Source organism: Myotis davidii, unplaced genomic scaffold (genome assembly GCF_000327345.1).
Source record: "Myotis davidii unplaced genomic scaffold, ASM32734v1 scaffold286, whole genome shotgun sequence".
Classification (NCBI taxonomy): Eukaryota; Metazoa; Chordata; class Mammalia; order Chiroptera; family Vespertilionidae; genus Myotis; species Myotis davidii.
In genome coordinates, this window is record NW_006297577.1 from 320152 (window position 1) to 334198 (window position 14047).

Here is a 14047-nt window from a genome sequence, read left to right on the forward strand (position 1 = left end):
ACAGTTCTCAAAACTGCCTGGTACTGGCACAAGAACAGACATATAACCCAATGGAACAGAATAGAGGACCCAGAAATTGACCCAAGCCATTATACTTAATTAATATTTGACAAAGGAGGCAAGAGCATACAGTGGAGTCAAAACTGCCTCTTTAATAAATGGTGCTGGGAAATTTGGTCAGATACATGCAAAAAAAATGAAACTGGATGACCAACTGGATGACCAACTTACACAAAAACAAACTCAAAATGGCTAAAGGACTTGAATGTTAGACGGTAAGACCCAACTCTATTTTTTTCTTCTGTCGTTTTCTTTTATGTTGTTTTGTTGTTGTTTTCAAGGCTCAACTTTAAACAAATAGAGTTGTCCAGGTTACATCAGTTTTGGGGGAAGAGGGGGGTGGTAAGAGATCAACCGAAGGACTTGTATGCATGCATATAAGCATAACCAATGGACACAAGACACTGGGAGGGTGGGGTAAAGGCATGTGCCGGGGGTAGGGGAGGGCGGGGGAAGATCAATGGGGGAAAAAATGAGACATATGTACTACTATTTGTAATACTTTAAACAATAAAATAAAATTTTTTTAAAAAAAGACCATAGGTGGATTTTGTTTGTATCCTGATTTACACTGAAAATATTGTAAAATGGTATTTTAAAGATTTTGGGACACAACTGAATATGGACTGGTATCAAATGACATTAAACAATTATTAATTTTGTTAAGTGTGATAATAGTATTTTGGTTAATAAAGGTCTTTTGTTAAGAAATCTATACTAACGCACACAAGACTAAAAATGACATGATGCCTATAGTAATTAAAAATATTCTCAGTAAAAGGGAAACTACAACAAAATGCTAATAATTGTCCCATCAAGATGTTGGGTACATGACTGTACATTGTATTGTTGTTACACTTTTTAAATGTGCATAATGAAAATATAAGAAAAAAAAACAGCTTGATGAAAAGAGGGAATTGTGAAGTTGAAGTCAAGAGCAGGACAGGCGCATGGATCAAATGTCAGGAGCCTAAGTGGGAATCAGGTAGAAGGGCCACAGGGAGGAGGATGAGATCAACCAAAGAGGCGAGGGAAGAATCTTGCAAACATGTATAATACATGTCTTGATCACTGCTGTTGTGCCAATACCTATTACTGTGAGTAGCATATACAGTAAGTGCTCTGAAGTTATTTGTTTAACCAAATACACCATGGTCCTTTAATGGAAATGTGTGTGTATGGGTGGGGTGGGGGGAGGGGTGATCTATCCACACTATTAGTAAAATAATCACAATCATTCCACCAATGAAAACTTATTATTTTGGGCACTGAGGTTACAAAAGTGGACAAGGCAAGCAAGCTCTGCACCTCAGAACATACCAACAAACAAGTCAACGGGCATATAGAGCATAATTTAGATGGTGGTGAGTTGGAGACAAATGAAGTCACCTAAGGGGGAAGTGACATATGGCTGTTACTTTCCATTGGGTGGTCATGCTCAATGATGAGTATCCCCTGAGGAAAGAGACCTGAAGGGAGTAGGGAGACTAACCATTTTGGTATCTGAGTGAGGAGCATTCTAGGCAGAAAGAAAGGCATGTGCAAAGGTCCTGATGCCAGAGAGGATTCGATATATTTCCAGATCGTGTGGCTGGAACAGAACATTCATGGGCAAAATGGTTGAAGATGAGGTTAAAGAAGTACCTGGTCATGTGATGGGCATTTGAGCCATTGGGTATTATTCAGAATGCAACAGAAACCAATCTTTTTGCATGAGTCACTTCTGCTGACAGCTGTCTCACCTATCATACATTGACTTCTTGCCTTACAAAAGCTCTGCTGGCTTTGTTGCCTGATCCTGCAAATCATGTTGTGTGTACTCCACTGCTCTAGCCAAGCATAGAACCATTAACAACAATTAAAATACTTAGGTGATAAATGAATTATTGGTGTGGCCCAACATATGAGGTTGGGGTCAGTCCTAGTCTATTCTTAAGGAATGATTAGAAGAAAGTCTGATGAGCTGTATTGTTCATCATGCCATTGCTTAAAGTACCCGTCTGTGTGCTTTTCTCTTACCACTGGACACAGAAGTAATCAGTTTTACTTGGTGATCCTTTTGTCCATTGGGAGTGAAAATATCACTGGAACTGGATTCAAAATGTCTGGCACTGGAGTTTCAGGACATGAGTTTTGGAACTAGACAGATCTCAGTTTGTGACGGATTAATCCATCTTCCTTTGTAACTTTTAAAATAGGGATAAAAAAGTATAATATGTAAGAGTTAGAATTATTTGTAGAAAGAATTTATCACGACACCTAGCACTTAGCAAATGCTAAATAAATATTATGATTTTTAAAAATGTATAAAAGATGCTTGAGCATCTGATGAAATAACTTTACAATCAGCAGGTATTTATTACGATCTGTCGGGGACTTTCCACATTTGGATTTACATTATGGTTATTTTTCCCTGTGTGTAGTCTCACACTCATGTGTGTATTCCTTGAGGTGAGAATGATAAGCATGTGATTTTTATGCTCAGTATCCAATATTCTGTATCTGAAAAGGTAAAAGCTCAATAAATGTGTGTTGAGAGCATGAGCAAAAAAAAAAAAAAAAAAAAACACACCATCACTACTCTGCCTGGGATTCTAGTGCCACTGGCCACTCAGAAACTCACAATTACCCAATCTGATTTGATTGGTAAGAATCCCAATTCCAAGGCTAGATCTAGAGGGTCATATATATATTTATTTTCCATTTGGAATGACTCAACTGTCAGAATTCCTGAGTGGTTTGACACCTGAATCAGAAGAAAAATCTCAGCTTTATCTTTAAAAGAGATGGCATCAAAGTCTTTGATTTGAAAATCCAATAATAGCCAGAGGAAAAGTATATTTAAAACCCACAACTATACTACTATCTCTAGTTTCAAAACATGCTATGGCCTAAATAAAGTCCCCCACAAAATAGTAATTATAAAATTTTAAAGGCCTTATACCTTAGTATTTCATGTCAGCAAAACTAATATCAAGGGGCTTAAATTCTCTCTGAGACACCAATATACAAGATACAGTACCCCTTCATACAATCAACATCAGTATGGTATCATCAAGAGTGTAAATAGGAGAACGTTCTCAACTTCCACAAATTTTACCTTCACTACCAAGGTTTGCAGTCTATTGGGAGAAATTTATGTATTTCTACATAGAACAACTGGAGAGATCTCTACGATATAGAGTGGAACAAATGTACTGCCTATTTAAATTGTTCTCAACTGATCCAGAAAAAGAAGTTGTTCATATAAGACAAGTTTGGTTCACAAAAATTTCCCTTTTAACTACACAACCAATAAAAAGTTAAAATCATATTTTTAAGAGCACTTAAGTTTTTTTTTTTTTTCAATTCTAATCCTCTAGTTCTATGGCATTATACTACTCACTGTCCCAGTGTTTGAAAATTCAAATAATTCTGGCCTTACAATTCTGTCTAACCTTAAAACAGAAATGAGTTGAAAAGCAGTTGTAGAGCGGAACAACTGAAAATCCTAACAAATACAGGAGAGCCTGATAGGAGGGCAGGGGTAGCAACTGCAGCAGATGATGCGTCCTCCTTTCTCATAAGTGTCAGGCACTTGCCCTACACACATTGCCAATCCTTCCACTATTATGAAGAGCAGAAGGCAGGAAGAGGGGGCGCTATGTGCTGGGCACTTCTAGTAACTACTGCACCAAAAACACCCAGCCCAACCCAAGGAAGCAGGCTGTTTCCAATTCTTTTTTTTCTTTTCTTTTTTTTAAATATATTTTATTGATTTTTTACAGAGAAGAAGGGAGAGGGACAGAGAGTCAGAAACATCGATGAGAGAGAAACATCGATCAGCTGCCTTCTGCACGCCTCGCAGTGGGGATGTGCCCGCAACCAAGGTACATGCCCTCGACCGGAATCGAACCTGGGACCCTTGAGTTCGCAGGCCGACGCTCTAACCACTGAGCCAAACCGGTTCGGCAGTTTCCAATTCTTAAAGCCTTCAGGGACCTCTACCAGACCTTAGTTTCACAAAAGGGCTAAACATAAGGAACATATGCAAACACTCGTTGCAGGCCCGAGTAACTTAAAAGAAAATCTTCACAATGTGAACCACCGTAGCTTCAACATTAGAAAAAAAATAGCTTTGACTTGTTCAATTGTTAGCTTAAAATGCAAAAATAACCCACTACATCTATACGTACCAAAGTTTAAAAATGTGCTCCTATTATTGCTGAAAACAAAAATTATTAATCTAGTGTTTCATACAATATTTGGGAAAGTACCTGAAATTACAAACACAAGGATGACTTGAAAATTTAAGAAGTGGGAAACAAACCTTTCCATCTAAAAAATTTTCTTGCATGCCAAAACACTCCAAAATATTTTCATGTACGGCTTTAGTTAAACATTATACAATCCGTTATGTGCACACATATATACACTATAAAGGAAAAATAGCCTGTTTGTAGACAGTTTGTAAAACTGCACCTTTTTCAAAGTTAAGCCAGACTGGGCCACAAAATGTCCTTTCTGACGAAAACATTAAAAGCTTTTCAAGCTGGAGGGCAAACACTAAGCTTCTGCCAGGCAAATAGAATAATTTTTACTTCGTGGATAGACAAAGTGAATAGATTACATATATGAAATTATCAAAATCATAAGAACCCAAACCTAACTTACAGAAACAAAAACCCGCTGCTTTTTCATTTTTCAACCAATTTCCTGATCTGATCTAACTCAGACCTTAAAGAACCCAGAGAACATTTTTGTGCAAAGACTTCACCTAGGCAGCAGCCCACACCGCACCTGCCCGCGCCCCGCTCCGCCTACCAGGCTCTGGATCCCAGGACCCCGTACCTAACGCCGCCCAGCCCGGCCCTGCGGAACAAAGTGCCACGGATCCCTTTCAGGGCACGGAAGGACCCGAGAGACGGACTCGACCTTGGTGCCGCCCCAGGGCAGCTGCACAAAGAGCCGCACTTCCGGCCAGACAGCCCACCCCCACTCACCGCGCTTTGGTGGCGTCCTGGGTCTGGAGGACCGGCTTGGCGAAGGGGCTCCGCAAGGGGCAAACACCGCGAGGCTTGCTTCTTTGCGTGGGTTGAACTTTGAAGCTCCGTCTCCGCCGACCCCGCCGCCTCCGCCTGACCTGCCTCCCACAGCCCGCACTCCCCGCCCAAGCTGCGCAGCCGGGCCTCGGACTTCACTTCCGCCTGGAGCGCGCCGCCGCGAGGGGCGCGCCTGCGCGGACACCCACTGCACCTTCCAGGCTCTGGAGGTGAGGTGCAGGCTCCCGTCTGTGTCGGAGGGTCCCTCTGTGCCTGATGGAGAGATGGAAAGAAACCAAGTGGTGTGGCGACCCTCCAAGGTACAGACAGCGGTTCTCAACCTGCTGGTCGCGACCATCCAAAAACACATATAGAATATCAGATATTTACATTACGATTCATAACAGTAGCACAATGCCAGTTATGAAGTAGCAATGAAAATAATTTTATGGTTGGGGGTCACCACAACATGAGGAACCGTATTAAAAGGTCGTGGCATTAGGAAGGTTGAGAACCACTGAAGGTGGATAGCCAGAGAGGCCCATGGCGCCAGCGTGTCGTCCCTGTTGATCTTTTCTAATAAACGCTTATATGGAATGTTTTTCCTCAACCTATTTTTGCTGTTCCTACTCATGTATTATGGAAGGAACATATTGGAACTTAATTGTAGCGTTTTCTTAATATCTTATTATTGCTGGAAATGGAGTATCCCTTTCCCCACTCTGCTGGGTGTGGGGTCCTTAGACTCCATAGGAGGGTGAGTAACTTTTATTTGCATGGAATTAGATCTCTGGATTTCCAAAGTTCCATTACCCTTAAATTAGCCCTGGAAGATGTGTAGCTGGGGATTCAGTAGAGCTAGAAGCAAAGTCAGCATCCAAAGTTTTCTTTCCATGGTGTAGTTGGGTCTAGTGCAGCATCAGGCTAGTTGCAGGTCTATTAGTCCATTGTGTGGTTACACACATAGCCTGTGAGCCATGTGGGCGAATGCAAGGTATCTAAGAGAGTGCCAGAAGCCAAGAGGGCAATAAATCAAACTTTTTGTTTAAGTGATTAAATATCTCAAATCTTCCCATGCCGCCAGTGGCCATGCCTTTGCTGACCAATGACCTGTTCTCAGGTGTGACTGATAGACAAACACCTTCCCTATTTCACCCAGACTTTACTGGGCATGTGTCTGTTCTCCTCTTGTTCAGTCCCTTTCCCCAGCAATCTGCAAGGAATAGACCTGGGGAGTATTAAACTGCAGCTTCCTGGCAAAGCTGCACACAGGATATAGCTATAATATTTGGCCTTTCCTTTGCTCCATTCCTGTTATTAATAGCTAGGTTAATTACAATGTATTGAAATAGGAGTTTTTAGGGGTGAAATAGGCAAGTTTAGGGAATTTTTAAAAATTAAAGGGGTTCATGGAAAAAGCACAGGCTACCCAGCTGCAAAAAGTTACATTTCCATAAGACAAGGGAATTAGGGGAAGCAGAAGTTACATTTCCATAAGACAAGGGAGCTGGAAGTAGCAAAAGATACACATTTACAAAATAAAGGGAAGGAAGCCCCTCATTCAAAGAAGGAAAATTAGGAAAACAATAAGGGAGGAGGACCTCACATATCCCATGTGAGGTTTGACCTTTTGAGTTCAGGAGTTGCTATAGTGGCCAAATCAAAGAGGGATAGTTGCCAATCAGAGGGGATATCAAGGCACAAAAAACTGCATCCAGCCCTGTAAGTGCTTCTGCCGGGGAGATGGGGGTCTAAATGCAGTCCCTATGGGGACGCTTCGAAATCCTGCTACTGAGCCTCTGGTACCACTGCCGTCACCAACCCTTGCTATACCATCTTCTCTCTGTGGTTTCTGTTAGGTCTGATCAAATAATTGACTCATGTACCACCCCAGGAACTGGCTTTGCAGGCCATTTCACGATGGACATTCCCTTTGCTGAGACCACATTTCACTTGCAGGGACCACATTCCATTATCTCCCCTCTGGGTATGCACAAAGAATTCTCTGCCCAGAAGAAGCCCTTCAAAAGTCCTTTAAAAGCTGCTGACCCCCATCATTGGGTTCTGGAGCCATCCAGACTCAGCCACCTGGTGTGGGGATGATTGAATAAATTCGTAATCCCTCACCATTCTGCCCTCGGGCGTTCCTCCTTCAGCGACCTAACAGTCTTCGACTCTGACGGACAAAGAGCCCAGGGAACACCACGTGTTCCAGTCCAAAATTCCCGTATCATAATCATTATGAGAAAATGTATTTCATTTTGTATTTAAAAACAGCCACTGCCTACAAAAACCTTCATTTAAACATGCAAAAGGCCTATGCTGATGGGTGACCAATAGACAGCTGAGCACCAGGCTTACCTACTGAAGCCAGGGCTGATCTAGCGGTGGTGAGGATAGGGGTAAATGCTACCTCACCAAGAGCACGCTTCAGTCATGACGGAAAGGTACCACACAATGGACACAGCACACACTGCCAGACACTTTTCAATGCTATGAATTCATTAAGTCATTTAATGCACATAATATATTATTTTACAAATGAAGAAATTAAGACAAAGAAGTTGACAAACTTCCTTAACACACAAGTACTAGGAAGCGGACCCAGGATTTAAACCCCAGTTTCTGACTTCAGAGTGTTTGCTCTTAACGGGATTTTAGCTTTCCTAGGTTGATCCCAAGAAGGAATATACCTGTCAAAAACAATTTCTGATAACTGGACCCAAATTCATAACCAGAGTTTAGCAGCCTTTATTACAGAGGCATGTCAGGAAAAATCTGAAACTAAGCTGCCACACCTCCTCCACTACATTCCTGCCTTCTGAGCCCAATCTTATAAAGGAGTTCCTGGAATCCTATTTTGGCCAATGGTCTGAGACCTGCCCTATCCAATTAGAGATACAAAGGTATATCTTTATTTGCATCTCCATCCTGATGTAGTGGCTCCATAAGGACCAATCACAACAGTACAATTTGGACCAATAAAACTGTAGAAGTTTGGATTGCATAAAAATGGACCAATCAAGTATAGGACTCAAGGACCCAATGAATTATTAACATGGGGGAGAAGATATGCATGTGTTTCTACCCCCACGGGCCACTAGATTCCAGCTCATTAGATTAAACCCTAACATGGCATGGCACAGTGACTACCAGAACTCCTCTGGCCACTGTATCTACAAAATCAGAACTAGAGCAGTGAACACACTTCACAGACCCCGACATTCCAAAGCAGAAAGTCCACTGCCTCCCTCTGTCTTCTATAGCCAGTAAAACAAAAAAGGGGGAGATGTGGAGAAGCATGGGACTTGGTTGGAAAGTCTGTAAGGAGGAGCCTCCAAAAGATCCGAGGCCAGCGATCTTGCCAAAGGCAGCAGCCCCTGCCTTGAATTTTCCAAACAAGTCTGAGCCCCCCGGGGGTTTTACTGAAATCTTAATGTTTAGTCTTTAGACATCCTTGCTTGAAGGACACTGCAGATACATGTGTTTTCTCAAGGATACTTACCCTGCTGATAATACCTAGAAGTTAATTTTAGTTCAAACTATTGCTACAATAAAAGCCCAATGAGGCAGGTGAATGGGGCTGTTTGGTTCCTATAGCCAAGCAGTCTCTTAGTCCTCTCTCTTTCACAGAAATGTGTGCCAGAATAATCATTCATCCATTGCCCAGGGTCTGCTGGTCAACCCCGGCAATCAAGGACTAGAACAAGTACTTTCTCTGTTAGCCAGACTCCTGTCTGTGGGAGTGTGCCTTCCATTTCTGGTGGAGTCTGCATTTTCTTGTTCACCTGAATTAAGTCTCTCCTTTTACTGCACCTGAAAATGGGGACTCCTGTTGACATTGGATTGGTGGCAGTGACCTTTTGTTAACACTCAGAACTGTTCTCACTGTAGCACTAATAGGACCCACAAGTTCCCTGCCTTAGCTCAGAACCAGGGGATCTTCCTCAAAGGGGAGAGTCTGGGGTGGGCCATCTGGCTAGGGCCCAGAGAGAGCAGGACAACTCTGTGGGACAGTACTCATCAGAAAAAGCCCAGGCAGTTTAGCTTGCCCTGAAGGAGCAGAAAACAACTGGATCTCAAGGAACACTCCCTATAGTCCCTAAAGACTTTCCTAGACATCTGTAAGATTTCAGTACAAATTAAATTAGTTGCAAAATATGTTATTTCTGGCACACTAAATGTACACAGTTTTAAATAAAACTGAATATCATTCTTTCAAATATCTATTGGAATATAGAGACCATGGTGATTTGATTGCTGCTATTGGTCATTTTAAAAATACATAATTTCATAACAGTATGAAATTTTATTGTTCTTTTTTCTCTTTGAATTCCTGTTTCAGTTCCACTTCTACAGAATTTTACCCTAATATATTAGTATATTGGACATCTTTATTTTTTAGTTGCTTGTATCTGTCAAGATACCCAGGAAATGCTGCAGTAACAACAAGTTCAAAATTTCAGTATCTTCACACAACAAAATATTATTTCTCATTTAAGCATTGGGTCCAAAGCTGGTGGAGTCATTTAAAGAAGTACACAAAAAATAAAAGAATTTGTCAACAAGCAGTAATCAAAATGAAAAAAAAAAACACCTAGTATTTAAATAACAATTAGAAGATATAATGGGAAAAAAAAGATTTATTTTGTACAAGGTTACTTATAGGGAAAATAAATATAAAAATATAATGCCTAGCAATAAACTTTTATAGGAGTCATTTAAATCTATATGAATTAACCAAATGGCACAAAAGAACATGGAGGAAAACATCATATTCTAGGATAAGCAGATTTAATATCAGAGTAATGTCAATTCTCCCTAAAATAATTCATGAATTTAATACAATTCATATAAAACAACAATAATTATTTTTAATTGAAGTGTTTTTAATTAACATATGGTAAAAAGAATCAGCCAAAAAATCAAAAGCAATAATATGCCAGGAAAACTTTGAAAATAAAGAGTAATAGGGAGGGACGACAAAAGATGGAGGCATATGTAAAAGCCTATACTCACCATCTCCCACAACCACATTAAAATTACAACTAAAATACAGAACAACCATCATCCAGAACTACTGGAAAGCTGGCTGAATGGAAGTCCTACAACTAGAGAAAGAAGAAAGCACACAGAGACTGGTAGGAGATGTGGAGGTGCGGAATGGGCTGGTCCAGCACCCATGTGTACCGCTTTTTTAATCAGGAGGTAGATGGTCTTTGTGGAGGCTTCCCAGAGGAGCAAGGGGTCCCAGCCCCACATCAGGCCACAGCCCAAGGTCTCAGAGCTGGGAAAAGAAGTCCCCATAATTACAGGCTGTAAAAACCAGAGCAGATTGGAGCACAGTGGCACAGAGGCTGCTGGAGATCTAGCTATTCCTCTTAAAAGGCCAGGACCACGAACTGAACTTACAAGGTCCTGCTTCCTCTGAGCTCCAGCACAAGCTCTAGGCTCTGGGGGACACATTTGTCTGGCATCTGGGCAGAAACTTGGGGGAAGCTTTCTGCCAGACAGAGGTACTTGGAGGGATTATTGTTCCTGTGCTGGGACCTCCCCATTGCAGGGCTGACTGGCAGCCATTTATCTTTGCTTCACCCTGGTGATTCCCTAAGACCCCACCTCATCCAATTTACAAGACCACCCAGGCTGCCTACAGCAGATTTTGCATCTCAATGGCCTGTCCTTGAAAATCTCAAACAAGCTGCAGCTGGGTGAGGGAGCCCAAAACCTATCAATAAAAGGCCCAAGACCTGGTACTAGCACCAGCATGTCTTGCTTCATAGCTGGGCCTCATTTGGGCACTTCCAAATCCAACAAAAAGAGGAGAAATCTGCAGATCTCTGTAGCTCTTGCTGGTGACTCCAGGCAGTGGGTGACTTTGCACCTCCCTGGAGACCGAAGAGCCGGTGTACCCAGTGTTCAGTGTCAGACCATACCAGATTACAACTCTACACATCCATAAGTGACACACTCAGTAAGCACCAATGCCCAACTGAAGCAAGTCCTGCTCAATAGGGGTGTCTCCTGCATAGCAGCTCTCCCATGTAGTCGCAGCTGGTCCTCACAGCAAATTGGCCTGGAGGTCAATTCCCCCTAGTGACAATCAAGTCTCAACTACAACAAGACTGTTCACACCCCACAAAGGGGTGCACCTAGAGTTCCCAGCTCAGGTGACTGGGGAGGCTGAGCAACTGGGCTCTATAGCACACCAACTACACAGGCCACTCTATCAACTGAAGGAGGAGACATAGCATCTCTATCCAACACATAGAAACAAACACAAGAAAGCACAAGTTATAAGGTTACTCAAGAATCTTCAAGAAACCTCCAAGGAACTTAGTGAGACTTTCAAAAATCTTTGTGATAATGTCAAACACATGGAAAAGGACAAGTCAGAAATTAAACATACACTGACTAAAATAAAGAATAATATGCAGGATCCAACAGTAGAGTAGAGGATTCTGATAATCGAATCAATTATTTGAAATATGAGGATGCAAAAAACACCCAACCAGAAGAGCAAAAAGAAATAATAATCCAAAAGTATGAAGATAGTGTAAGGACCCTCTGGGACAACTTCAAGCATACCAGCATCCGAATTATGGGGGTGCCAGAAGAAGAGAGAGAGCAAGATATTGAAAACCTATTTGAAGAAATAATGACAGAAAACTTCCCCTACCTAGTGAAAGAAATAGACTTGCAAGTCTAGGAAGCACAGGGAGTCCCAAACAGGAGGAACCCAAAGAGGACCACACCAAGACACATCATAATTAAAATGCCAAAGGCTAAATACAAAGAATCTTAAAAGCAGGAAGAGAAAAGCAGTTAGTTACCTACAAGGGAATGCCCATACGGCTGTCAACTGATTTCTAAACAGAAGCTATGCAGGCCAGAAGGGAGTGGTAAGAAATATTCAAAGTGATGAATAGAAAGGATCTACAAGATCAATCTAGAGACAAATGGTAGGGGAGGGGAGGGTTAGAGAGCAACCAAAGAACTTGGATGCATGCATATTAACATAACCAATAGACACAGACACTGGGGCAGTGGGGGCTTGCCCAGCGTGGGAATGGCTGGCGGGGGGCAGGGAGGGTGCATTAATTGGGGGAAAAAAGACATATGTAAAACTTTAGACAATACAAAGAAAGAAAGACAGAAAGATGGAAGGAAGGAAGGCAGGAAGGAACAAAGGAAGGAAGGAAGGAAGGAAGGAAGGAAGGAAGGAAGGAAGGAAGGAAGGAAGGGAGGGAGGGAGAGAGGGAAGGAGGGTGAGAGGGAGGGGAGGAGGGGTTCCGTGTGTGTGTGTGTGTGTGTGTGTGTGTGTGTGTGTGTGTGTCTATCTGCTAGGGCCTGCCCCAAGCCACACCACATAGGCTCAAAGCAGTTGCCATGTGTGTGTGTGTGTTTGTGTGTGTGTCCCCACTGGGGGTCTGCCCCCAGCCACACCATGGAGGCTTGGAGCAGGAGCCCCTCTGTGTTGATCTCTCAGGCTCCTGGCCTTCACTGCATGTTGTACTCTCCCTTGAGTTATGGCCAGGATGGGGGTGCTGCTTGCAAGCCAGGCTTTCCTGCTCCCGGATCACCATGGCAACCAGGGAGAAGGCCGAGCTGGGGGCTACCCACAGGCCAGGCTTTCCCGCTCCCAAGTCTCCATGGCAACCAGGGAGCAGGCCCAGCTTGGAGCTGTCCACAGGCCAGGCTTGCTCTCCTGCTCCCGGATCCCCATGGCGACTGGGGAGCAGGGAAAGTTTGGGGCTGCCCGCAGGTCAGGCTTGCTTTCCTGCTCCCGGATCCTCGTGGCAACCAGGGATAAGGCACAGCTGGGGGCTGCCCTCAGGCCGGGCTTGCTTTCCTGTTCCTGGATCAGGCGCAGCTGGGGGCGGCCTACAGGCTGCACTTTTCTACTTACCAATGGCTGGATCACCACAATGACCCAGGGCCCAGCAGCACTTTCTTGCTCTCCAATAGTCATAGGGTCCCGGCTGGGGACAGGGCTTACCAGTGCGGGGCTTAGGTGGCACTGAGGTCCCGGCTAGGGGCTCATGTGGCACACAGGGGTACTGGCTGGGGGTGGGGCTTATGCCCCACTGCCCAGGGCCGCACATGGGGCCCAGATGGCAGCTCGTGCTGTCCCGCCCTCCCTGTAGTATAAGGTAGAGGCCTGGTGCATGGGTGGGGGCCAGCTGGTTTGCCCTGAAAGTGTCCTGGATCAGGGTGGGGGTCCCGCTTGGGTGCATGGCCAGCCTGGATGATGGGCTGATGGCTGTTTGCAGCTGGTCACACCCCCTTCAGGGTGGGGATCCCCACTGGGGTGCCTGGCCCGTCTGGGTGAGGGCCTGAGAGCCGTTTTCAGGCTGGAGGGCAACTTAAGCTCCCAGCCTCTCCTTTTTTCTTTTTTTTTTATTCTGGGATTTATTTACCTTCTATAGCTGTCACTGGAGCTGAGAGCTGGCTCCAGCTCTGAGGGCTGAAAGCAGGTTTTTGGGTCTGTTTGGCTTCTATAATTGAAACTCTGTTCCCATCACTGCAGCTCTAAGCTCTGAGGCCGAAGCTGGCTGAAAACTGGTCTCTGAAAGTTGTTTAGCTTCTATAATTGCAACATAGTTGCTTAGAGTGCAGTTCAGAGGCTGGCAGCGGCAGGTGGGGAACCTGGGCTTCCTCAGTCACTAGAGCAAGCAAGCCTCCTTGTTCGCTTCAGCTGCATGGCTGTCGGCTGCCATCTTGGTTTGCAGGTAATTTGCATATCCTGCTGATTAGCCAATGGGAAGGGTGTCATGGTTATGGTCAATTTGCATGTTTCTCTTTTATTATATAGAATATTGAAGGGTATTCTTTTTTTAATATATTTTTTATTGATTAAGATATTATATATGTGTCCTTGTCCCCACGTTACCCTCTACCCCCCCCCGCTCTTGCCCTCCCCCCCGTTGTCAGTGTCCATTGGTTAGGCCTATATGCCTGCATTT

The 14047-nt window shown here is 43.7% G+C and overlaps 1 protein-coding gene across 6 annotated transcripts in view; it reads right to left on the reverse strand.

The window, feature by feature from the left end:
- Nucleotides 1-5451, reverse strand: part of FAM168B (family with sequence similarity 168 member B) — a 97622-nt gene extending 92171 nt beyond the window's left edge. Inside the window, exon 1 of one of the 6 annotated variants that reach the window (XM_015570187.1) lies at nt 5043-5448. In XM_015570187.1, the coding sequence (XP_015425673.1) occupies nt 5043-5439 (397 nt within the window). In that variant the 5' untranslated portion in view covers nt 5440-5448. Of the gene's footprint in view, nt 1-4863; nt 4979-5042 lie in introns of those variants that run through there. The other 5 variants (XM_015570186.1, XM_006773293.2, XM_006773289.2 and 2 more) reach the window with 5 other exon arrangements.
- Between the last annotated feature and the right edge of the window lie 8596 nt (nt 5452-14047).